Source organism: Pterocles gutturalis, unplaced genomic scaffold (assembly GCF_000699245.1).
Source record: "Pterocles gutturalis isolate BGI_N339 unplaced genomic scaffold, ASM69924v1 scaffold31033, whole genome shotgun sequence".
Lineage (NCBI taxonomy): Eukaryota > Metazoa > Chordata > Aves > Pterocliformes > Pteroclidae > Pterocles > Pterocles gutturalis.
Window position 1 is genome coordinate 1 of NW_010121596.1, and position 25,820 is coordinate 25,820.

At 40.1% G+C, this 25,820-nt stretch overlaps 1 protein-coding gene across 1 annotated transcript in view; it reads left to right on the forward strand.

The window, feature by feature from the left end:
- Positions 1-61: 61 nt before the first annotated feature.
- Positions 62-25,820, forward strand: part of LOC104458907 (mitogen-activated protein kinase 12-like) — a gene marked incomplete at both ends in the record, with an annotated part of 33,691 nt that continues 7,932 nt past the window's right edge. Inside the window, 4 exons of the mRNA XM_010077290.1 lie at positions 62-191; positions 10,128-10,186; positions 13,389-13,500; positions 24,615-24,644. Of these exons, the coding sequence (XP_010075592.1) occupies positions 62-191; positions 10,128-10,186; positions 13,389-13,500; positions 24,615-24,644 (331 nt within the window). The remainder of the gene's footprint in view (positions 192-10,127; positions 10,187-13,388; positions 13,501-24,614; positions 24,645-25,820) is intronic.

A 25,820-nucleotide genomic window follows, 5' to 3' on the forward strand; every position in this document is an offset into this window, starting at 1 on the left:
CGGCGGGGTTTGTGGTCTCGCTTCAGTCCTCGCTCATCAAACTCTTCCTTTTCCCGTGAAGCTCAGCCGTGGATGGAAGAAGTGGCACCAAAGTGGCCATTAAGAAATTGTACCGGCCGTTTCAGTCTGAACTCTTTGCCAAACGAGCCTACCGAGAGCTGCGCCTCCTGAAACACATGAAGCACGAAAATGTGAGTTGGGTGGTTAGCGGATGTTCTCCCCCCAAGGCCACAGCTTATGCACCCTAAAACCAAAGAAAGTATGTAGATTTGGACAAGGCAGATGTGTAGCTGAATGGAATTTAGGAGTCTTTTGGCTCGTCTGTTAGCTGTCTGTCCTTTGTCTACAAACATCGATTCGCACAAACTAGAATATCCTCTGGGAAACACCAGTTAGTTTCCATGTAGGAAAGGTTGGGTGGGGAAGGTTAGGACCACAGTGGAATTTGCACTCAGAGCTAGTGAGATATATTAGGGACCAGAAATTACCACCTCTTATCACTATGTTGCTGTGAGGTGCAGGAGAATGCAGAGCGTGGGTTTGTGCCTGCGTGTCCTGGGTGCAGGGTCTCTTCTTTTCTGAACTTGCATGAAGATGGCTATGGTACACATGCTTATTTTTGGGGAAGAGGCAGGGTTTTCCTTTTTTTTAATCTTTCATGAAGCATTTGAAAGTTCCTGTTTTACATTAGTACGGACTCAAAAAAGTTTGTGAATTACTAAATAAATTGATTTACTGGGAAGCAGAGAATAGGATACAGAGCTCTGCACAGATTCCCACATAACGTGAAAGAAGAAGAGCTGTAAAAAGAAGTGTTGAAAGTGTCATTGAGATAAAGATACTTAGTCCCAACAGTGCTTAATGATTTGAGAAGAAAATAGAGGAGAGATTTATGTGGAAAGAGTTACTGTGGAATCAAAGCACGGACTCCAAGTGAGAAGGGTCCCAGGGTGGGCTTCGAGGATCACAGTAGTGGCTTTAAATGCTGTTCCTTGTGAATGCATGTGAAAAAAAGACAGAGTTTGGAGGGAGTTGTTGAAGTGAATTAAGAATGGTATCTTAAGCACTTATAAGCCTGGTTTAAAATGTTAATAATGTGGGAAATTAGAGCATAGCTCCATTTAGATGGCCTTCAAGGAAAGCTAAGAGATCAAAAGTGAGGATAAGCGAAACTGGTAATAACAATAGCCAGTCATTGCATTTAACTTTAAGGTATCAGCATTGTGAGTACCAGCAATATCCAGGTTCATTTTGAAGAATAATCTGTAAGACATCCTGACTGCCCAGAAAACAATGGGACCTTTTTGTAGGCTTAGGAACCTGTGTGCCTATTAACATTTTAGTCTGAATCTTTTAATACATTTCATCATTTTACTTGATGATTCCTCTGAAGTAACTACTTCATAACCACTGTTGTATATGTTAAAGAGTTAACATTTGCAGGGAACTTCTGTGTCATGCATGGGCTTTCATGCTCTGAGCATTTTCTTTACTGAACATTTGGGAGCAGAATAGCTCGTGCCAAGCTCCTAACTGTGTCCAGAATTTTGAGATTATTTTTCTTCCATTTCCCAGAATAATCTGTTGGGTAGCATTTTCCACTCCTGGCGGTTTTTATGCAGTGTATGCCCTTCAGGATAATAACCTGGAACCCCTCCATGGACTCTTGATAATTGAAGAGTCTAGAGGAAAATGCTCACTGGGGAACATGAGCACAATCTCTAAAAGTTACAAGTTGATATATCTGAAGAAAGGGAATAATTTAGTTTCAGGAAACAGTTTGGGCCACAGAAAGAAGAATCTGGCCTATATTACTAAGGAAAAGTTTTACCACATTTTATGATATCTACTCATTAGAGAACAAAGACTGAAGAAATGATGCTGCAGGGATTCTTGGGCACTGTGGAGGCAGAAGCTGATTACTCCACCCATCCACGATGAGGCTGACATGGCAGTACAGCCCGTCGAGAGAATTTCCATCCGCTATCCCAGCCTCGTACCCTTCTGTCAGTCATTTTGCCCACAGTGAATTAGGAATAGCAACAACGCCTTTTAGGATTTCTAGTTTCTGTGCTGATCTCAGGATACTCCTTTAGCCACTCCACCCATCTGAAACTGAAGCAGAGTGGCAATACCACTCCTTGTCAGGATTTTCCGCCCCGCCTTTGACCCACCAACATTCTGTCAGAGCCTCTTTTTTGCATATTTCCACCAAAGGGTGGATTTACAGGCAGACAGTAAGGTCCTTTCCCGTTCACATCAGCAGCCCACAGTGTCCTGTGCACACCTTTAATGATACATACAGTAGTGGCAGGGGGCCGGCCCTTTTCTTTCATTGCCCTCCTGGCTTGATACAGAAAGTAGTGGCAGGCAGCTGCCTGTTCTCTGTCATTGCCATCGTGGCTTCCGTGGGTCTGGCTGTGGAGTTCTGAATGGGCTCCACTCAGGTGGGTGTCTATCTCCTTATAATAGGAATTAGTAGAACAGAACAGTGATTGAAGTATCTTTCCTTATTTCTCTGTTAACTAACATGTTGTAGTATGCTTCTATAAAGTAGCAGTTATCTATCTTTCTGGCTGTACCATAAATACAACTGCTATCAAAAAGTAATAAAAGTGAAATAATTGTTTCAAAGACCACTAAAATAACAATGCCACTCTGTCTTGGGTGTTGGTGATCTAAGTATGTAGAGGAGGTGGTGTGTGACACCTGGTCTAATGGTACAGCCACTGTGGATTAGACTTGGGATATAGTTGCAATGTTTTACTAATCAGCAGGTGCAAACCTTCATCTTGCTTTTTTTTCCCTACTTCAGGATATAAATTATGTCAAGGTTCTGTTTATTTGATAGTTAAAATTGCATTTGATTCACTCTCCTGATGTGTTTTTCTTTCAAAACTGCCTCTGTAATCACAATGCATTTGGTGTTAGATTACAGGAAGAGTGTGGAGTTTTGTTGTTTCACTGTGATTACCTCTCAATGGACCATCTCTGCCCTTTGTAGCTTTTGGGGAAGTGTTGTGTTAAGCATCTAGCAATACATTATAATAGTTTATTTAACCTTATTCTGTATTCAGAATGATGGAAGAAGTTGTAATAGTCTGACACGTTGTGTTAAAAATAGCATCTCTGATCCTCCATTAAGGTAGCAGAAGATACCATTAAACCTGTGCCACAGTGACATAATTCATCAGCATGTCATGCTTCCGTGACAAAAATGGAGGAAAACTTCTGTTTGATATCCTGAATGACATCCATTATGGATCCTTTGAGGAATATGCTCATCCACTTAATGTGGAAGCCTTGTAGGATGACCAGGAGTCCTGTAAAAACAAATATAGGAATCATCCTACTGAATTTTACTGGAATTGTATTTTTCTTTATCAGGAAGCTAACTCACAGGTCAATTTGCTTGCCTATTCAAGTGTTTTCAGGAGGAGACAACTGTGGTTGCTAGCATGACCACCTTTCATTATATGTCAGACCTTTACTCTCCCTAATGGCTCTCAAGTGGGACATTACTTAAATGTAGTGAGGAATATTTCTGTATAAACCATGCAAACTTGGTAGCATGGGACTTCTCATCAACCCTTTGCAAACAAAAACAGAGGGGAAATAGTGTTGAGGACCGTGTCAGAGGTTGTGTGTGAAGAGGATGACACCTGGCTGTTAGGAGACAGATCACTGTCTGTCATAGCACTGGTATCCGTTTTTTCTGGTAGGCCTTTTAATTTGAGAGGATCTGGGATGTTTCACAAACATCATAAGCTACTTCTGCTGCCTTAGAAGCAGTCTAACCCAGATCAATTCCTCAGACATTGCCAAAAAGAAAGGTTTAGTTTCCAGTGGGATAAGCTGCTGGATCACTCTGTAGCTGCATAAACAGATGCTCTGGCACAAGAGAGGGAGTGGTGTGAAAATGAGGAATAAAAAAAAACCAAACAGCTGAGGCAGAATGAAGAAAGCACTGGGTTTGGGTTTTTTTTTTTTTTTTTTTTTTCTTTATTTAATTGTACTAACTTGAAGTATTCATCCCACTACAGCCTTAGCAGCTCTTGATTATGTCCTTGGCATCTGCTGCGTCTTGTTTACTGTTAGGAAGTTTTTTTCAGCAGTGCTACTTTTGTTCCCTGTTTCTTTCCATTTTGAGTTCAGTTAAAGCGAGGACCCTTGAAACTATCTATTAGGTCTCCGACTTAAAACCAGAAACAGTGGAAAATATTGCCAGCATGCTAACTTTGGCCCTGGCTTTGGCTCACAAATATTTGCACAGCTCTGCATTCGTGTATTCTTCTGAAGTTAATGGAGATGTCTGTGTGTGCAAAGCTAAACCCAGAGAAGTAAGCAGAGGCACAGAACTGTTGGTTTTATTTGGCAAATAACTTCGTTTTATTATGCGTTTGGACTGGAAGTGATATCATGATACCCACTTTTGTTGAAACAACAGCGTAGTGACTGGTACTGGTCCAGTCCCGCTGCCCTTCTCGCCTCCCAGTTTGCTAACAGAAGTTTTGAAGTTGCCAGCAGGAGTGCAAAATAGTTGGTGAGGCAAGATGGCACTGGAGAGAGGGAGAGAAAAGCAGAGGCTCGTGCTGATGTCTCGTGTCAGAACAGAGTGCGGATTTTGTCGAAGTGTGATACATGCGTACATATATATATATGCATATAAGCACCCACAAGAATTCTGATGCACTTCTACCAACTTAAATTCTGAACATGGTTCTGGCATAAAATTTTTGACAAAAGCCTGCTAAATGTTTCTTGTGTCAGTTAATATTCTGCAGATGTTTTCTCTTCCTGGAAGCCCTGTAAGAGGCAACTGCAGTATTTGTTTAAAGGTACTCTGTATTGTGCTCTCATTCATTGCTCTGAGTGGAAATTATTCTCTGGTGTATTCCCACATCTGAAGACCAGTGTATGTTTTGCATTATGAGAACCATGTTAGCTTTTTTTCCCCCCCTTTTGGAAGGACCTCGGGTATCCAACAGACACTAAATTGTCTATCTCTCTACAGTTATGTTTCTGAGTATGATGCAGGCACTTTAGGTTGGCTAATATTTGATTCTGTTGGCTTCTTTATTTTTAAAAAATTTTGGGCTTTTTATTTACACCTGCACAGTATCAAGCAAGGGAGGGATTTGTTCCTGAGAAAATAGTGGAGCATTTTATGAGAAACTCTTAGTAAAACTGTTGCCTTTTGCAGTTCATCCAGCCTGACATGAGCATTGGAAGAGCAGCAAGCTTCCGCAGTGTACAAAATCAAACCAAGAAAGGAGTTGTAGATGAGTGATGCCTTTACAGATGAAAGCATGCTCACTGTGTTAGAAGAGGTTTCCTGCAGCAAGTCCTGCAGGACTGCACCAGCTGAAAATTCACATCTTTGGGTACATAAGTGCCAGTAAAGTGCAATTCGGGAATCCTGACTGGAGATGGAAAATCTCTTAATTGGTCCTTATTAAAACAAAAATACTGTTATAACCGGATAGTTTATTGCTGTCAAAAGGTTGTAGGGGAAAGACACTCCTGGATGCTTTTCTGCAGTCTGAAAGCTTAGCATAGCTAGGGAGCTAACAGGACACCAGAGTCACTTATTTTGGTACTCAAAAGCCAATAAAATCAACATTGTGGTATAGGTTGTCACTTCTGCTTATTTTCACAAATGTGCCTAATGGGTGTTTTACCTAGGCTGGGCTTCAGCTGATAGCCATTTATTCACACCCTAGCCTTGGGTACTAATAAAGCAGACTGACTAGCTTAGTCCAGTAAATGAAAATAAGGAAGACAGCACTGAAGCCCAAACCTTCTCTTTGGATTGCCATCCAGTCCAGAGATGAAGATGTGTCTGTCCGCAGGATTTGAATCTGTCCAGTGTTACATGTGGCTCCTTTGAAAGAACAGTGTGGTGGTGCTTGTGGGGACTTCTCGTGCCTGCTGCTGTGCTGAGTGGCAGGAAAAAAAGAAAGGAGCTCTCAGTCCATCAGCAGGCATCCCTTGTGTCATGTAGCAGTAATGAGTGAGGAAGAAAGGTAACTGTGGTGTAAGCCTTGTGCATAGATAATTAAAATTTTAAAAAGATTGAGACTTCTTAGTGTAGTAAAAGGATGCAAGTGCCCTGTGATGTGGAACAACACAGGAACATGAAGTTGAAGCTAACCCTACGGAGAATTTAATGCAGCATAATATGTAGTTCAGTGCACTCCATCAGGGATCTCTCTTAAAAAATGTACTTGCATTTGTAGCCTGAGTGCCAAAGCTACTCAACTTCACTGTGTTTTCATGCATAACATGCACAGGAGAAAGCAGCATTTACTGTATAAGAGACATAGCCTACATTACTTATTAATTTATACAAGATCCAAGTATTTTGTTGATGTGCTGCTGCTTACATCAGAAACTTTTCTTTACAGAAATGCAGTTGAACAGTCCTTGAATAAAAGTAATCCCAGACATGAAAGTGCAGGGGATGATAGAGGTGAGGAGCTCTTTGCTGTTGTGCTCCAGTGCTGGAATAACGTTTGGAAAAGGAGGCAGCTGAAAAGGGAAGGGCAGAAACCACTTTACCAATGAAAAGCTGTTATTTATTTATTGACAGTAGTTAAAGCTGGTCAGGGTGGCCAGTATTAACGTCTTGGGGGCAGCAGATGGTAGGGATAAGAAAGGCTGGAGGCACTGCTGCCACCCACACCCCACTGGCTTCATAGGGAAGAGACACAATCAGCAAAGTAAATATATTGAGTAAAAGCATAGCTGTGGAAAACAAGTTAAACCAGCAGACGGGTAGTTTTGCTGCTACTGTGGTTTTGCTTTGCAGGAAAATGGGAGAGATAAAGCATCACACTCTTCTGGAGATACAAGCAAGGAAGGTATTTCAGTGGAGACTGCAGAAATCCTGGTTGGTTTACAGTTAGATGGGTGGTAGGAAACAAGGTGCATCCTCTGTGGGCTACTTCATTTGAGAAATTGCCTTTTGGCAGAGTTATTTGGGAAAAAAAATGAGACCCTGAAATGGCAGTGCTGCTGCTGGTTTCCACAGATGCTTTTTGTTGCCATCACAGAGTGTACTGGGTTTGTTTCTCAGCTGTGCTTCCATCTCTGATAGTATCAGTAAGTGTGCTGAATTAACACCAAAAATAGATCTACAGAAGGTTTCACAGATGCCTCCATTATATTTTGCATAGGCCATACTGTGAGAAATAAATTATTCTTGTAACTGTTTTACGTTGACTTACTTTTGTAATGGAACATTAAGTAAAGTTGGGTTGGTTTTTTTTTTTACAAATACTGTGTTTAATTGAGAGGATTCTAGACAGACACAGGATTTTCCACAATATTATCGAGAAGGGAGTTTCCTACACTTTGTCCACTTCTTTTCCTTTTCCTGAGGAAGTAGTTGGAGTCGTATCTTCCTCGGAGGATTTATTGTGCTTAACATATCTGCAGAAAGCTTTGACCTAAATGGAAATACTAATGACTCTGTTCCAGTACAGGAAAATCGTCCTGAAGCACAGCTATTAAATAAAGATCACTGAGTAAAAGGAAATGGGTCCTTCATTTTTATTTTTAACTTGATTAACTGTTAGGATGTCTTACCACTTTGGAGACTGAAATGCATTTCAGGATTTTTAGAAAGCTGAAGTAAGAAGAAGAAAAGAAGCACTGTGAAGTCCCTGGCATGTTAAAAACATTTTCTGTTTTATTATTTAAAATTCCCTTCAATGGTCTTGGTGGTCTTCACTTCAGAGGATTTGCAGCAATGATAAGCTTGTCTCCATCAGTTTGCAACCTTACCTCAGCAGTAATGTACATTGTATCTCAGGCCACTGAGGTACACTGACTAGTGGGAACTCTGTTTCCCTGAATGGAGAAGTAGTAAACTGTTAGTGAACTTCAGTAAGTGTGTTTTTGGGCTGATGTGTTCTTTCTAGAAATACATTCTTCATGCTCCTGTGTTTCACAAGCGGATGCCAGGTAATGCTGTGGTGCAGCAGCCACACTATTTCATCCTCTGCTGTGTCCCTTCTTTTTATGATGGTCTCCCTGTGTCTTCCACTGCTACGTTGAGCCTGATGGGGTTTGTTTTCTTATGTTTCTTGCATAGGTAAATGAAAGCAAGGAAGGCATTCTCCTCGAGGAGAACAAGCAGGACTTCTGAAAAAGTGGGGCTTAATAGGGAAAAAAGTGCATATTGGATAAGATTACTGTTAAAGCATTAACTTCCTTCTCTTTAGTACTGAAATCTTTGGAGAGCACACAACTTTTCTGGCTGTGTATGCCAGAAAGTGTGTGTATACATGCTGCCTTAGGAAATGCCTGTAGAGCTGCATTGCGCTCCCTTGTTGTCACATACATCTTCCTAATTACTCTCTCTTCCCTTTCTTTCCCTGGTTCCACATAGAAATGGAAAACCTTATGTAAAACTGTCATGAAAAAAAAAATAATTAAAAATTCTTGCTGTAATGTTGGCACTGAAGGTATTATTTCAAATAATAACCACATCATCCATGGTTGTTATATTATTCTTTAATTAGTTTCATATGGCAGTCTGGGAAAATATTATTTGTGTTTTTTTTTCAAAAGATATATGTGGCTACAAAGAAAAAGAGTTGTAATTTTTTGCCTTCATCTTTATTAGTTTTTCTGTCTTGTTCAGCATTATGACATTTTTATAATATCCAGGCTAACTGTAGTAGTTCCCCGTGAATGTGGAAAAGCTAAAAATACATGCAGTAAGGATTTCATCACAGTTGAACATTTTTATTTAAGGCTTTAAATAAAGGAAGTTGCCTTTCTTTTCTTGCATTTGTTTCCTGCACTTCTGCTCTTGCTTCTCTTTACTTTCAGGTACTTTTAAAAAATGTATCTGTTTTGTGGAACAATTAAGACATAGTAGTAATGTCCAAAATCCATCTTGATTTTTGTCAAAGTGGATTTTTAGTCCCTCTTTTAGTGTTTTGATGGTACCATCAGACAATGTAATATGCTGTTACCTCTGGTTTCTTTCTTGCAGTTTCTAATTTTATACAGTTTTAGTTTGATGTATAATCTGGTGGCCTTAAATTGTATGGCTGTGGTGATAGGTGTGAACAAGGTTATAAAAGTTTGTAGTCTTTTAGCTTGCTTTCCAGCATACCCCTGCACACCACTATCCACACGGCAGCCTGCACCTGGGGAACACCACGAGCAGTCCAGGGCTTGGGAGGCTTCCTCTGAGCAGATAGAAATGGTCGTGAATTAGTAATAGAAGCAGAAAGAAGCAACTCTAAAAGCCCATGCTATTTAGGCACTGCCTGGATTAAGTAGCATCCAAGCTGAGATTTGTCTTTCAGCAATTGCAGCTACATCTCTTGGAGCATCGAGTTTGTATATATAATTTTCTGGTGTTTAATGGGCTTGAGAGAAGGACTGGCAGTTACCATAATGCATCTAGCCAGTTGGTATAGTTCTGCTGAAAACAATACTAGTAGTAAAAACTGTGGTGAGAAATCTGTTTTACTTAGATTGTTATTTCTCTGTTGAGTGACAATGCTTTTGTTTGACAAAAAGTGCTCTTAAGGAGAACCTAAGGTATATATAAGCTGTAGTAAATAATAGTAAGCTCTTCATAATTTACTCTCTATGAAAACAGTTTAGTTCTAGTTTCTTCTCTATACTCCTAATTAGATACTGTAGTCTGTGTACCTAAATTACCCTGTTACTGAATTTAGAAGACATTTGAAGTGTTCCTTGTTGATAAGCAGCAGGCCCAGCTAGGTAAATAGCACTTATGGCTGCTTCAGGTTATAGACCAATTTGTCTGGTTTGTTTGTGACGCTTCAGTGGTTCACGTTAAAAGATGCTCTCTCCTCTTACATAAAACTGTTAGCCTCTGAACTTTTTGTTCAATATATTTTTTTATTTTTTACCACAGGATCAAACAACCCTCAGACTTATAAAATTTAACACATAACGAATCCTGGTGTTGCTAGGTACTACTTTAAGTATTTTCTGACATATTTATGCCTGTAGCTATTGTCTCACTATGGAAATGGTTTTGATTATACTTTTTCACTTATATGGTTTGGGTTTTCTTTTGTTAAATCAGTGTTAATCAATTTTTTTTTTTCCTCTCCCTGCTTCCTTATTTTTAGGTCATTGGAATATTGGATGTGTTCACACCAGATGTAACACTGGAGAAGTTCAATGACTTGTAAGTTCTAAGCTGTTTGTGTTTTGGAGCAGGGTGTCCTTGCTTGTGTGGGAGGAAGGGTTGTTGCTTTTTTAAATGGAGAATTCAAGTATTGTTGCTTCATGAATTTTTTCTGAATTTCATCTTAATATAACTCTTATGTGCAACTTCTGAATTGGTAGGCTGAGGTTTTCAGATTGTCATTAGAACCAGTTAACTAATTTACAAGGTGTGTACTTCTCTCTCAGCCCTTAGTAAATGGCAGTTTGGTGGATTCCCTAATCCACCTTTCAAGTACTGATTTCTTACCCTAGAGCCCAGGTTGCCCAAATGATAGGACAATTGTTAACCCAAACAAGTAGGCTGAAAATTATGTGTGCTACCTGACATATCCTGGTGTGATCTGTCCTAGTTCAAGGATTAATAAAAACTGTTGACGCTGCTGAATTTTTTTAGTGATTATCTGCACTGTGGCTTGTTGTACTCCCTGACTGGTTTCCCAGTCCAGTGGTCCTAACGGCACATATCATTGTTTCTAGCATCAGGCATGTACATCTCCTTGACCTTTTGGTGGCATCTCAGACACAAGATATTTAGCATGTCTGCTGTTCTGCTTGTGGATCCTGCTGCAGTTCTTGTGAATTAGAGTCACTAGAGAAACAATGATCAGAAGTCCTGTTGGGCTTAATGTAGATTTCATGTTGCATTTGTAAAACCATTCTGTATTTCATCTCAGGTAGCTATGTTTCAAAAACAACCTTGCATATTTATATGTTAACAAAGAAAGCTATCTGACAGGAAAATGTTGAAAATGAGGTATAGAAAACATGGACCATGTGTTCATATTGATCATTTGGGCCACAGTGATCATTGAGCCAAGAAGGATGTTGCCAATATTGCCTATAGTGCTAGCATGTTACATAGCATATATAATAGAATGCACATGTATATGGTTAGCATTCAAGCAGTGTGTTTTAAATGGGACTCTAAAATCATCCTTCAAGTTTTGGAGGTGCAAGTCCAGTAGGAGAGACATTTTTGTAACTGAAACTGCAACAGGTGAGCCTATGGCAAAATTTGCTTTCAAGACTTTGGGCAAGCTGAGATGAGCAGAGGTAGATGTGTATACATTTAAAACAAAAGTGGAGAAACAGCTTTCGTGAATTAAGTTCAAATGGGTCATTTGAGGGAGACTTTCTTTTTGCTGAGTAGTCATGAGATGTCTGTGGCCTATTGTATAAAGATCAAATTCAAGTGGATATGTGGCTAGAAGCAGTAGGAGCAAGGTGAGTGGTTTCACCACAGCCAGTCACTAAGGTTGGTCTTGTCTGACACCTGGGGTTTCTTAGCTGACTTCTAGCCCTCCTGGCTAAAGGGGAGTATGCTCCTGCTCAACCTGTCCCTCTGCTCTCCTGCTCAACCTGCCCCTCTGCTCGCCTGCTCCTTTACTCTACCAGTCAATGTATTAGTGAAGATTAAAGACAAATTCCTGCCTGCTTTATGAAGGAATGGTGCTTTCCCTGCTCATGCTTGTGTTGAACTTCCTTCAGTTTTGGAAGTTTAGCTGATTGAAGTGGTGTACAAAATCAGAAATGCATAAATCTTTACCAATTTATGTCCTACTCTACCAGCTGCTTTTGACCCCCTTCATCTCTGTTCCTTGCATTGTCCGTGCTTATATTACACACAATGGGCCAGAACAGCTTGCTGCTCCTCATTTTGTAAGACTTTCGGCTCTTAACTGGAATTTGCAAAGAACTTAAATGCATTTGGTGTCAATCTCCCATTGAAGTGAATTATTAAACAGGTGCCTAACTGCCTCAGATTATTTGAGGACTGCACCTGTGGATTATAAGTACATTTTTAATAACAAAAATAAGTTTGTAAACTCTTAAGTAGTAGACAAAGTGTTAAAAGTGAGCCTGTAGTGTTTGATCCCATTATTGTACTGCTCCAATGTGTTGCTTGTGAATTATTACTAAAGTTTAGATTTTCAAAGGGCTGCATTTTTACTCTCTTACATTTTGTTTCTCCACCCACCTAGATCTCTCTCTATTTGACTGTAAGAGATTTGAGGTCATCAATTTGCAAACTTATTTGTCCTTCTCATCCTGTTCTTTGCAGTGCTCAATGGTTATATATTGTTTTGAACTCTGTCTATTCGTATAAATCGCTATCCATCCAGAGCCTTGGGATTTGTGCAGATGACGGCAGGCAAGCAAAATCCTAATGAATGCTTGAAGGTCACTGCCAGTAGTAAAAGATGTGTAGATATTTCTCTTTCTCTTGCCCTACCTCTTTCTACCTCTGTTTTTTCCAGAACAGTCACTAAAGATTTTTTTGATGGCTCATTCCAAATATTCATGACCTCTGAGAAAATATATTTAATAAGTCTGAGAGGGAGGAGAACTTAATATGCTTTTAATACTGAGGAAGATCAACAAAGAAGTTACACCCCATTTCTAAGTCACTTAGTCTGTTGATGGGAAACATTTTGTGTACTATACTGGGGGAAAGATAAGAAATGTCATTCCCTTCTTCATATTTCCTTTGTCCTTCTGTAGTATCCTGAGGTGACTGGCTCTGTCTGTGTTCAGACCTGACTTTAAGGATAGACTCTGAAGGATGAGTTTCCTACAAACAATGCAAAGATCAGTTTTGGATCTTAAGTGAAAATTAGTCTTGAAATGCCAGCATGGCATTCTCCAGCTTTCTGTTGCTTGTGCCCCTAACTAGTACTAACTACTGAAAATCCTAGTTTATGCTCCCAGATGAAAATTAATGGTAGTTATTGTTGTCTCCTAATTTGGTAACTGTTTCTGTTACATCTGACCTTGTCTATTTGAATGAACAATTTAGGTAGTTCTGTTGCTGCTAGTTCATTGCTATGATCGTGATTGTGAGATACATATCATTGCATGAATGTCTTAGTTTTCTGTGTCGGTGTCTTTGAAATATCACAAGTCTCTTGGTTAGTTTCTTTCTAACTAGTTCAGAATCTGCACTCTTCCAATAACTAACAACTTTACATAATCAGCAACAGGGTTGGGCAATACCTCTTTATGACAATCAAAATAATTAAACAGAGAAACTTGGAGAACAGGGGGATGATGATGGAATTGTTTGGTAAATGGAATGATCTATAATATTGTCACTGAACTATCACATGCAGTTATGTTTCAATTTATTTGACCAATTGAAGTTATTCTACTTTTTTTTTAAGCTACTTTGTCATGCCATTTATGGGAACAGACTTGAGTAAGATAATGAAGCATGAGAAACTAACTGAAGACCGAATCCAGTTCCTGGTATATCAGATGTTGAAAGGTTTAAAGGTTTGCCACTTTTACTTTGATTTCACAATCTTGTTTTGTAGTAAACTATTATGGAGAACTATAAATACTTATAATTTCATAGCAGGATAAAATTTGTCTCACCTTATACAGTAAAAGTAATGACATTATACACAGCAGTTATTTTGTGATGATAAATGTTATCTGGGGTTTTTTTGTATGATGGTTTTGTCTGTGGCTTTTTTTCAAGTGAAAAGAAAATATAGTAATTCGAGATCTATGTAGTACATTTATCCAGGATGGTCTTGGTTTCCACATTTGAGTACACGAGAAAGTCCCTGCTGTGAGTTTTAGTTGCCTTGTTCCCCGGTAGTTGATTGTGGTGCTGCCTTGCCACACCTCTTACCATGACTAGGAGAGTGTACCAACTAAGAATGAAACCATTGAGTTCAGAGGCAGGACTCCCCTTGACTCAAGCCCGCAGCTATGTCATCAGCTTCAAATTTCTCTAATTTGAAAATGTTTCCATGGGTTACTAATACTGATCTGCCAGACTGTTGCTAAGACACTCTACACCTAACTTGCTCTAAGTGTAATATCTTTCTGTGCTCTTCTGAGGACTGTGTGTGTGCATATATACATATACACACACACATATATATATATATGTGTATATATAGGACTTGGGGGGGTGGATGCATGTGTCCGTGTATATATTTATAACATACCTATATGTTTGGTATATATGTACCATACCTGTCTATCAACCTGTAGGTGTGGTATTTTGGGGTGAGAATCTGACCCTGAGAGGGACTCTGAGCCCCATTGACTCCTATTGCTCACACTGGTTTTGGGAAGTGTTCAAGGACCACAGCAAGTGCTAGTTTGGTCCCTGTGTGTTAAAAGTCCAGTTCTGCAAAGTACTAAAGCTCGTTGCTAAATTTAAATAGATAAGTCATTTGGTTTATTTCTATATTGAAATACTTTTCCGAGTCAGATATCTGAATGTTATCTGTGAAATTTAAAAGTATGGGTCCTTTGCATAACATATATTGTAATGTTAAGAGTCTCTGAAGTCTCCAGGTCTGGGACAGCTTTGATAAAGGACTGTGGATTTTTAGTGACAAATCTGCGTGGGAGGTGGCTGAGAGGAGCACAGATATATCACTTAGAAGTCCAAACTGATAGGCACCTGAGTTAAACATCTGTGAAAGATGTCAGAAGGGAGCCCACTGAAAGAAAATAGCTTTTTAATGCCTTTTAATAGACTCACTGAGATTGAGAAGGACCTCTGGAGACTGCAGTCCAACCTGCTGCACTAGGCAGGGTCAAACTGAGCCGGCTGCTCAGGACCTTGTGACAGTCGGGTTTTGAGTATCTCCAAGGATGGAGGGAGACTCCACAGCCTCTCTGGGCAGCCTGTGCCAGGGTTCGATCTCCCTTACAGCAAAATAAGTTTTTCTTATGTTTAAATATAAATTCCTGTTTTTCAGTTTTTGCCCATTTCCTCTTGTGCTTTCACTGGGCACTACTTAGAAGTATCTGGTTCTATCTTCTTTACTGCCTCCATCAAGTATTTATGCACGTTGGTAAGATAGACCATGAGCATTCTCCCAGCTAAACAGTCCTGGCTGTCTCAGTTTCTCCTCTTGTATCAGGTGCTCCTGTCCCATAATAATCTTCATGGAGCTGCACTGGATTAATTTCAGTGTCTCTCTTTCACTGTCAAGCCCAGAGCTGGACACAGCACTCCAGGTGTGTCTCACCAGAGCTGAGAAGAGAAGAATCACCTCCCTCAAGTTGCTGACAATCCTCTGCCCAACACAGGAGGCTTTTGGTTGTCTTTGCTGCAGGGGCACATCGCTCACATTCAGCTTGTCCATCAGGACCTCCAGGTCCTTTTCTGCCAAGCTGGTCAACCCCCAGCCTGTACTGGTGCATGGGATTATTCCTTCCCAGGTGCAGGATTTTATTGAACTTTTTTATTGGTGGGTTCCTGTCATTGCATTTCTCTAGCCTGTGGAGGTCTCGCTAAATGTACAACCATCTGGTGTATGAACATTCCTCTCAGTTTTGTATCATTTGCTGACTTGATGAGGGTGCACTCTGTCCCATCATTCAAGTTGGTAATGAAGGTGTTAAACAGGACTGGCCTCAGTACTGACCCAAAGGGGAACACTGCTAGTGATGGGCCTTCAGCTAGGCTTCCTGCTACTGATCACAACCTGTTAATCCAGGCAGTTCTGCCAACTGACTCAGTCAGCTCTGATCTAGGCAGTTCAGTCTGCCTCCTGTCCATTGATCTTCTCTGTCTACAAGGGTGTTATGGGAGACAGTTTCAAAAGCCTTGCAAGAATCAAGGTAAACAACATTGGCTGCCCTCCCATCATCCACCAAGCTAGTTGTCTTATCATAGAAGGGTAACAGCTAAATTTGGCACGATTTTCCCCTTTGTAAATCCATGTTGACTACTGTCAGTCACCTCCTTGTTCTTGTTATATTTGGAAATGGTTTCCAGAATTATTTGCTCATTACCTTCCCAGGGAGTAAGGTGTGCCTGACAAACCTTCTTCCTCTACCATTTTGAAGACATGAACAGTATTTGCTTTCTTCCCATGATAAGGAACATCTCCTAATCACCATGACCTTTCACATATTATTGAGTGACCTCACTATGACATTGGCCAGCTTCCCTTAGCATTCATGAGTGCATCCCATCAGGGCCCAGGGACTTGTATTTGTTTGAATGTTCCCTAATCTGATCCTCCTCAGGGTAAGAAGGGTAGGTCTTCTATACTCCAGACTTTCCCAGTGGTCTTAGGAACCTATGATTTGGCAAATATTATCAGTAAAGATGGAGGGAAAGAAGACACTGAGTACCTTGGCCTTTTCCATGCCCCTTATCACCTGATGCTCTGCCCCATTCAGCAGTGGGCATGTAAAAGCCCTTCTTGTTGCCATTCATATCCCTCACCAAGTTCACCACCAGGTGGGCCTCACCTTTCCTGACTGCATCTGTGCATGCTCGGACAGCGTCTCCACATTAGGGTGACCTGACTCTGCCTCCACCTCATGTACACTTATTTTTTGTATTTCAGTTTTCCTTGGAGCTCTTTGTTCATCGTGCAGGCCTCCTGCCACCTTCACTTGATGTTGTCTTCTAGTGCCTGTTTTTGTACTGTGCTGATATTTTTACACTGCGAAATTATGAAAGGATTCATAAAAGGCTAGAAAGGACCATTCAGGTTTGTCTAGTTTTGAACTGTGTAGGAAATCTTCATCTTGGAGCTCTTCCAGTGAGTCGAGACTTAGCTGGAGAATGGTGTCTGGGGAAGAATAATAATCTGAATGTAAAACTTTCTTATACTTGAACAAAAAATATAACCAGACTCCATCCTTAAGTTAGTTTTTGGGCTTCTTCATGATTTTCTTCCCCCCCCCCCGAGAATAACCCTGACTGTAAGCCCAGTTAAGCCTGACAGATAATCCCCCACTCTTTCTTAGAAATAATGTTCATGTTCATCTCTCTTTTATTTCTTGGATCTTGTGTGGACTGCAGAGCCAACAGCTATAGCAAAACAACATATCTTTTGAATATTACTGACTCTCACAAAGATTATTCTAAATGCATTAGGTGTCATATACTTCGTATTTTTTTCTTCCTCGTCTTTCTGCTAAACACTGTTTGTTTTTGCTACCACATTTTTCCTCTATTTGGTTTTTTAAAAGTGGACTGTGATTATTGACGTTCATATCTTACACAAAAAGAAGATGGTCTTTAAGCTGCCTGTCCATCTACAACCTGTATTAATGTGTTATGAATATGCTTCTCAGTCTAGATTGGTACTACAGTTCTTAAATTACAGTATTTGCTTTTTGGGTGTACACAACTGTTGATCATAAAAAGGATACTACTTTACTATTTTTTTCTTTTGGTGACACAATTCCAAGAGGAGAAAAACCTTGACTTAGCTCTGCAAGCTTCAGCCAAGGCTCTCCTGCAGCAATGGCCGTTTAATTCCCTTATGCTGCTCTGGAGATGCACATTGTAACGAGGCCATGGAACAGCACTGTCTGGAATTGAAGGTCGTTCCTTGGCTGCTGCTTGCACTGTACAATTTTTGTTTTATGGTCCTGTGCTTGCCAAGTATGGGCAGACTTTCGTCTGCACTTGTACAGAGATAAGTGGAGTTGGTGTGCTGGAAGATGTGTTGCATAGGGGTGTGCTTGTGCAGTGGGAATACAGAAGTAGTTTTGATACAGGAAGATCTGGCACATACATCAGGATGCTGATCCTTCCAGATCTATATTTGCATTGCCAAACACTATTAAAAACAAATAATATTGCAGGACAGCATGCTGTTCCTGAACAGAAACATCAGGAACAGTGTACTCAAGATTCCTTTGTCTTGAGCAAGTAAATTGTTTTATTCCCATCACAGAATTTAGTAAATATACTTTGTTGTTGAGTCCTGTGTTATTAATTTCTCTTTGACCCTACCTCGCATTTTGTGTTCTTCATTTAGTGGATTTTTCACTCACATATCCTTTTACATATGCTATGCAATTATCCTTTTTATTCTACAGTTGTGCTTTTAAGTGCTGTAATTCCCATTTTACAAATGCAGAAACTAAAGCCAGGTTTGGGGAAATTGGTTTTGTTTAAACTAGAGAGAATTCACCTCTGATCTGGGCTTTGAATGTGAAGTCATGATTTCAGTTTTGTAGTTAGTTCCCTAATTACAAAGCCATGTCCTAATAGGTGTTTTCTCAAGGACCATGTAAGTGGAGTGCTCTGTTTAGTTGCAGGTAACTCTCTGGGAAACAGGTTCCCAGCAGAGACATGCTATTCAACAGAGGTGAAAAACATCATTTGGGCTAATTTTACAGGCAAGTAATACATGAACTGTAAAAAATCAGCTTGAGTTGAGTGTAGTGGAAAGGATGAATAATTAATTAAAGTGAAATGGCTTAGAAACCTACTTTGGTCCTAGTGGCCTAGATTATCTCACAGAGGCCGGCGGGGTGGAGCCCGGAAGGTTGATGCTGAAGTCTGTTGGATCAGCAAATGTGGAAGGCAAGCGGAGCAACTGTGCATGGTTGACATACATCTGAAGGAAACAGAGCGGGAATTAAAGAGGATTGCATGGCTTCTGTGAGAAGACACCAGGAGCTACTCCCATGTCAGACAGAGGCAGTTCCAGCCAGTTCCAAGCTGGACCTGCTGCTGGACAAAGCTCAGCCCATCAGCAATGTTTGTGGCACCTCTGTGGCAACAGATTTAAGGAGGGGTAAAAAACGTTGTGCAGCATCTATGAGGAGTGAGAAAATGTGAGAGAAAAAGCCCTGCAGACCTCAAGGTTGGTGAGGAAAGAGGAGGAGAAGGAGGTGCTCCAGGCACCAGAGCGGAGATTCCCCTGCAGCCTGTGTGAAGGCCATGGTGGTGCACGTTGCCCCCCTACAACCCGTGGAGGACCATGTCAGAGCAGATAAGCACACTGTGGCCTGTGGAGGACCTCATGCTGGAGCACATGGATGTGCCCTGAATGAAGCTGCAGCACATGGAGAGCCCGCACTGAACCAGGCTCCTGGCACGTTTTGTGACAAGAACTGTGGCCCACGGGGGACCCACACTGGAGCAGTCTGCTCCTGAACAACTGTGTCCCGTGGAAAAGACCCACACTGGAGCAGTTTGTGAAGGGCTGTCTTCTGTGGGAGGGACCCCATGCTGGAGCAGGGCAAGAGCATGAGACAGAAAGAACAGCAGAGGCAACATGTAATGAACTGACCACAGCCCCCATTCCCCATCACTCTGTGCTACTCAAGAGGAGGAAGTAGAAGAGTCAGGAGTGAAGTAGAACCTGGGAGAAAGGGAGAGGTGAGGCGATGGTAGTTTTAGTTTTGTTTTTTGTTTCAGACTATCCTATTCTCTTATTAATTGGCAATAAATTGAATTAATATTCCTCAAGTTGAGTCTGTTTTGCCTGTGGTGGTAACTGGCAAGTGATCTCCCTGTCCTTGTGTTGACCCATGGGCTTTTCCACTGTATTTTCTCCCCCATGTCCTAAAAAAAAGAAGAGGGAGAATGAGAGAGTAGCTCAGTGGGTACCTGGTGGCCAGCCAAGGTCAACTCATCACAGAGGAAAAGAGCAGGAAGATCTTGATGTAAGCTGCTATTCCCAGGGTTTTATAAAAATGAGGGCAGTTCTCATTCCAGTTATAAGGCAACCAACAGGGATGCTGAGATAGTCTTAGCAAATTGATACCTCTGCTCTCTGTAACTGTGGTAGATCTTCTATAAGAAGTGGTTCACCTGAATATTTTGTCTCTTCCGCCACATTTTTGAAGAGCGCAACTGCACTTACCTCAAAGTTACCAGCAGGAAATGAGATATTATTCAACTAGTAGACTCTGATGTTTTGTCATTTCCTATTGCAAGGCAAACATTTGAGTACAGCCTTTACTGTATCTGTTCCATTAAATTCTGGATTCTTCTTGAACTGATTCATCCAGCCGCAATAATAAAGCTAGTTTAAAATATCTGTAAGAAATAGGAGCAGTCTAGTGCTTGAGGAACATTCTTGCAGCACTGTCCGTGCTAGGAAGTGGGTTAAGCTGAAAGCAGTATTGCTAGCATGCAGAGAAAAAAGAAAATGGGTCAGTTGTTTCTTTCTTCTACAGATACCTGTAAGTTAGTTGTTTAAGAAAGAATCCACCAAGTTTTGCATGAAAATCTTGTACTTTTTAAGGGCTAGTGTATCTAGATTAAAGACAGTCTATCTGTGTTTACTTAGATTTCTTTTTTGGCAGGGCAGGGGGAACAAAGCATACACTTAGCTAGCGCTCAGTTGAAGCGTTGTAACGGAAAAATACTTGCAACACCTGGGAAGGAGGAATATGCCACTCTGTAGATCTTTCATCTTCTCAAGCTTAGCTTCTCATTTTTATATGCATATTATTTTTGTGCACCTTTGAAGTTTGATGGACTCTGTTTTGGGGTGGGTTTTTTTGGGGTCTTAAAGATGTTACTTGCAATATGCATTTGTTCGTTGTGTAAAGCACATAAGCACTTTATGGTATTTGTGTTTTTGTTTGGTTAAAGGCAAGAAAGCGCTTCACCATTTTTTTCACATTGTATACTTTTGTTGTAAAAACCTGTTTACATGTGGTGGTTTAAATGCATGTAGAAAAAACTACATGAGTGATGTGTTGTGAACAGATAGGAGAGATTTTTGCTAACCCGCCAAGTCAGTTCTTTGAAGGCTTCATTTCTACATTCTACATGTAGACTGGTTCCATATTGGTTGTATACCAAAATGCTCAACCAGCTTGATTTAAAATATATATATGAGCTGAGGTCAATAGAAAGTTCATACTGACTTCAGGAAGATTTGTGTCAAACCCTCACCTCTTTGCTCTGGAAGTCTATGCAGTCCTTGTTTGTTCATTCGTTTCTGTCCTTGCCATTTTACTGTCCTCTTGTTATATAGAATTAAATACTCATTTCCTTTCTTTGGTGAGCCTTGTAATTTATCAGAATTAAACCTCATCTGTGGTAGGAAAAACCCATGGAATTTAATACCACTTAAAAACAGTGATGTGCATCTTCTTTGTCTGTTTCCTAGTTGGGCCTTAGTCTGACATTAATTTTTTTTTAAGTATGAGCTTGCAACATGGAAGGGCTTTCATCATTTTTTTGTTTGACAGAAAAGCTGTGTATTGTCAAAGAGTACAGAAGGCAAGCTGAACGTATCTTTATGTAGGTGGAAAGGGGCTGGAGCTTCCAAGCACTTTTAGTATCGGGTCCCTCTTCTGCTGGAGTGCCAGTTGTGATCCTGTTCTTGGAGGTTCTGGGGAGGCGGGTGGAAGTACCGTTTCTTTATTTGTACAGTTTTTGAGAATGTACAGGTAGCTCTTTTGCCATACAAACACCTCTTTGAGCTTCTTTTGCCATAGTTATGGTAATACTTACCTGCTCTAGTTCTCTCCATTTGTCATTTATATTTATTGTCTTTTGTTCGCATTTACGTTCTTTCTGCTTCCCCTTCCCCCTCTCACCCATTTCCTCTTCAGTTGTTCCTTCCCTGCCAAATCACTCCTCATTTTCATTTTGCATGCTGCCTAGAATATTTTCTCCTGAGTCTTTTCTAACTTCCTTCTGAGTAGCTTTTTATTTTGTGTAGAGATTGCATATACAGACAAGAGTGCTTAAAATTTAGACAGCTGTTGGATAGCTTCCTAGCACAATCTAAAGCTTGCATTCAAGGATTTATGCATGCTACCAAAAACTGTCTTTAGGATAATGCACAGAGCTCCTGTGCTTCGAGGCACTTTGCTTACCTTAACTGGGTTCTTGAATCAAATACTGTTCAGGTGAAGGGGTAATAACACTGTGAAGGATATGTCTGCTCCACTCTGCATGTTTTTCCAATGTCAAAAGTGAAAAATCTGTCAGTAAATGTATAATTTAATGAGGAAAATGAGTAAGAATAGGATCCCATTTCAGAAGGCTATTGAATTGAAATGGAAAATTTTCTAAACGAAGAATGGCATAGTTCCAGTGCTGCTACCTGTAGGAGATAATAAAATGCAGTTAAAAAAAAATACTGCTATTGTTAAAGAAACACTGCAGCACAGCACCAGTATTTCAGTTTACAGAAAGCCTGATGTGTACATTAGCACCAGGAATAAGTGCTGTTTCATGTAATCTCAGTAGTGCTGTATTAAGAAAAGCGTTCAGAAACATAGCAGTTCTCCTCAAAGTGTTAACATGTTTTTTGTGCTATGAACACTCGTAAAACCTTCAGTGGGGGGAGAACGCCAATGAAACCACACTCTTCCCCCCAGACAGGTGATATTTACTTTAACTAAAATTCCAAAGGATGCAGTGTTTTTAATTCCTGTTTCCACATGCCACATTCTTGGGTGCAGAAATTCCTGGGTCTGTGTCATGGGTTTGTGTCAGTCTGACAGTTATTTCCTTATTGTGTACAGTCATACCAGCAAAAATAGCCTATAGAATATTTTAAGCATCCACTCTGGAGAATCAAGAGGCTTCAAGAAGACATTGAAATGATTTAGAATGCAATTAGTCATTGTGATATCCTTGGTCAAGATGGCTATTAGTAGAAGACATCATCCTCATTTATTGGGAGTCTAACTACTTACAGATACGTTTATTTAAAAAAAAAAAGAGCAAATATATCCTCTCTGATGTCCACATACAAATGCCAAACTTCATCTTTCTGTATCTGGTTCCTCCCATCCCGATCCATGCGCATCCATGATGGATACAGTACTTCATAGTTCTTTATTTGCTGTACTGGTTTTACAGCCTACATTCTGAGGAACAGCCCTGCACCCTCAGCCCCTTGTGTCTGCCTCAGGAAATCCTGTGAAGCGCTTTGGCATTTCCTATGGGTGATGTTAGACCTTGCCTAATCTGCAAGTAATATGCAGCAGGAACTGGTCTGCCACAAATGCCAAGACCTGCATGGACTCGGGCACGGCAGTCAGCAGTGCGACTGTGCGGCAGCGGAGCCCTACCAGTCTGGGCTGGATTGGTAAAGTTGTAGGTGCAAGGCTAAGGGAAATTATTTTTCCCTCTCTTTTTAGAACCTATGAGACCATATCTAGAGCACTGTGTCAAGTGTAAGAGAGGAAAAAGTAAATGTCAGAAATTTTATTTTTGTTCAGTTACTGCTTTAAAAACTTGGTGCCTTAAACCCAGATCTTGTGCTGCTTAGGTTGTATGGGTTTTGTTTAACTTCAGAAACCTAAGTCTGAAATACACATTGGATCTGTCTGAAGTAGTTGTCTTTGGTCTGTATCTTTGCTTTCTTTTCCCTGGTACCCTCTTCAGGTGAACTATGAGGATCCCTTTGCAGAGGGACTGTTGCATTTACTAGGTTAATTGCTCATCTTCGTGGCTTCTGCGGAAGCCCAGGTTGGTGGGGCTATGGCTGATGGCAGTTACTCTCCAAAGTTCAGTACTTCTGTGCATCTCCGTGATGCTGTGCTGACTGTCCCTAGCTGGTCTTTCTTGCCTCTGACAGCTGGTTCCCAGTAACTTTTCCCAGTTATTGTCCCATTCTTCAGGGTGGAATAAAATGAAAACTCTGCAGGTGAAGCTGGCAGGATTGACATCTCATCCATCTTTTCTGGGAACTTTTAAAAAAATCTTTATTATTCTCGTGTTGCTTAGTGTCAGTAGTATGAGCTGCCATGAGTAGTATTGTCTGTGGGGTTTTCAGATCAGTTCCCCACACCTGAAGTGAACAGTACTAGCACATCCCAGATCACTCTTGGAAAGCATGTCCTCAGTTCAGGACAACTTTCTGCATTTCAATCTTTGCAAAAGAGGTGCCTATGTCTAAACTAGTTACTAGAGGCTCCCTTTGTTGTCCGTGGTGAAGTAGTCGCTTCTAGGGCATCATTCTGCTGGTGATTGGAACTGCGTATCTCAGTGGGAGAGTGTTTGGTGACATTTACAGATATACGTATTTGGTCAGATGTCTTCCTAAAAGAACTAGTCCTAGGTGTCCAGTTTATTGGCCTGGCTTCTGTGAGCCCCTAAACGGGTCACTGGAAGGGTGATGGAAATGTTCAGGTGAAGGAGAATGTCTTGTAACGTGACCTCCGTGTGTTTTGTTGAGGAAGTACTGAAGCATGTAGTGAGACTTCTCAGCTAAGACCTTGACTGGCTTTCCTCCTGGTCTGAAATGATGTCTTAAAACTCAATGCTTCTGGAGCATATGAATCTAAACTATTACGGCACACCAGAGACGCCTATTGCAAGAGAACATTTCTGATATATAAAATAGCAGGATTTGTTTTGATACATATATTTATATAGCAATGATAAAAATTAACTAGAAACAGGATGTTATGTATGGGAAGAATTAGAAAAAATATATGATCTGTTGTAGTAATAAAACTGATTTACTGGTTTCTCATTAATGGGGGTGGGAAAAGGCAAAATGTTAGTTTAATTATCTAAACGTTAAAAATATGATGAAAATACCTTCTATGCAATAAATAAATATTTTCTAATTTCAGATTGCTTTAGCACAATGAAAAAGTACTTTCTGCCCTGCCTAAGGCAACTTCTGAAAGTCAGGATCTCATTAACAAAAAAATACTTTCTCTTTTTACAGTATATTCACTCATCAGGCATAATTCACAGGGTAAGTGGAAACAATATAAAGATGTTTATAATCTGATCATGTGAGTGGTGTTTGTGTATAAGCGTGCTCATAAATATGCCTGAAATTCTGTTTATAGTGTCTCTGTAGTGTTTGATGCCTTTGATTTCTTGTTCAATATGAACAAAAGGTGGTATGGCTACATTGGTGTACACTGGGCACTTAAGTTGCACTGAATACAGCTTAGATGTGGATTTCTTAGATTACTTTTTGAAGTTATGTTGTAAGTTCCAAAAAGAACAAATACTGTCTAAATTGAGATAGATAAGAGGTTTTTTCCTGGCTTTAAAAAAAAAATTAACATTAAACTTTTAAAAACAGTGTTTAAATGTTGTTTAAACATCATGTTAATGTTCAAAGTTGGAGGCAGGGGGGATGAAAACATAGAAACTGAAAAAATAGTCCAAAATTTTAGAGCCTTGAAAACTTCAAAAGATTTTTGAGAGAAATTAAGCATCTGTTTCTTTTTTCATTCCTACTCTGTCTGAAATCCAATTAAAATCACCTTTGCACTGTGAAGAAGGAGCTCTGAATGATGCTCTCATGGTACCAAGCGGATAACTTCCCTGAAAACTGCATCAAAACAGTAGAAACTGGCCATTTGTAATAAAATATCAGGAGCACCACAGAAAGTGTGCACTGCATAGTAGCTCTAAGCTGGTCATGGAAACTGACAAAATAATGTAATAAATTGATAGTTTTATTTCCACAATTGCTGTGATCATGATATAAATTTACAGTTGCTTAGACATTTTCTAAACTTTCTCTTGATGGCTCTTCAGCTTCTTGGTTTCATTATGGTCCTTTGTACCAACTTGTTTCTCTCCAAGGCCCCTCTGATCTTAAAACTTATTCATATAAAACAGCTGGATGCCTGTTAAAAAGTTCAGAGAGAAGATTCCTCTAAACATCTTGTGCTAAAGTGTGAAAAACAAAGGTTTGAAAAAGCTGAAAGAAAATTTATTTCCGTTTTTTTTTTCTTTCTCTTTATAACTGTGAATGTCTTAGAGTCACTGACATTGCAAAATCTTAGTCATTGCCAGTACTCTTCTTTTTGCTACTAAACTTAGAAGTACAACTTTTGAAGATCATTAGAAGTCTCTACAATAGCTAAAGAGGCTTAAGGGAAACTTTTTTTCCCATGTTAGTCTTCAATTG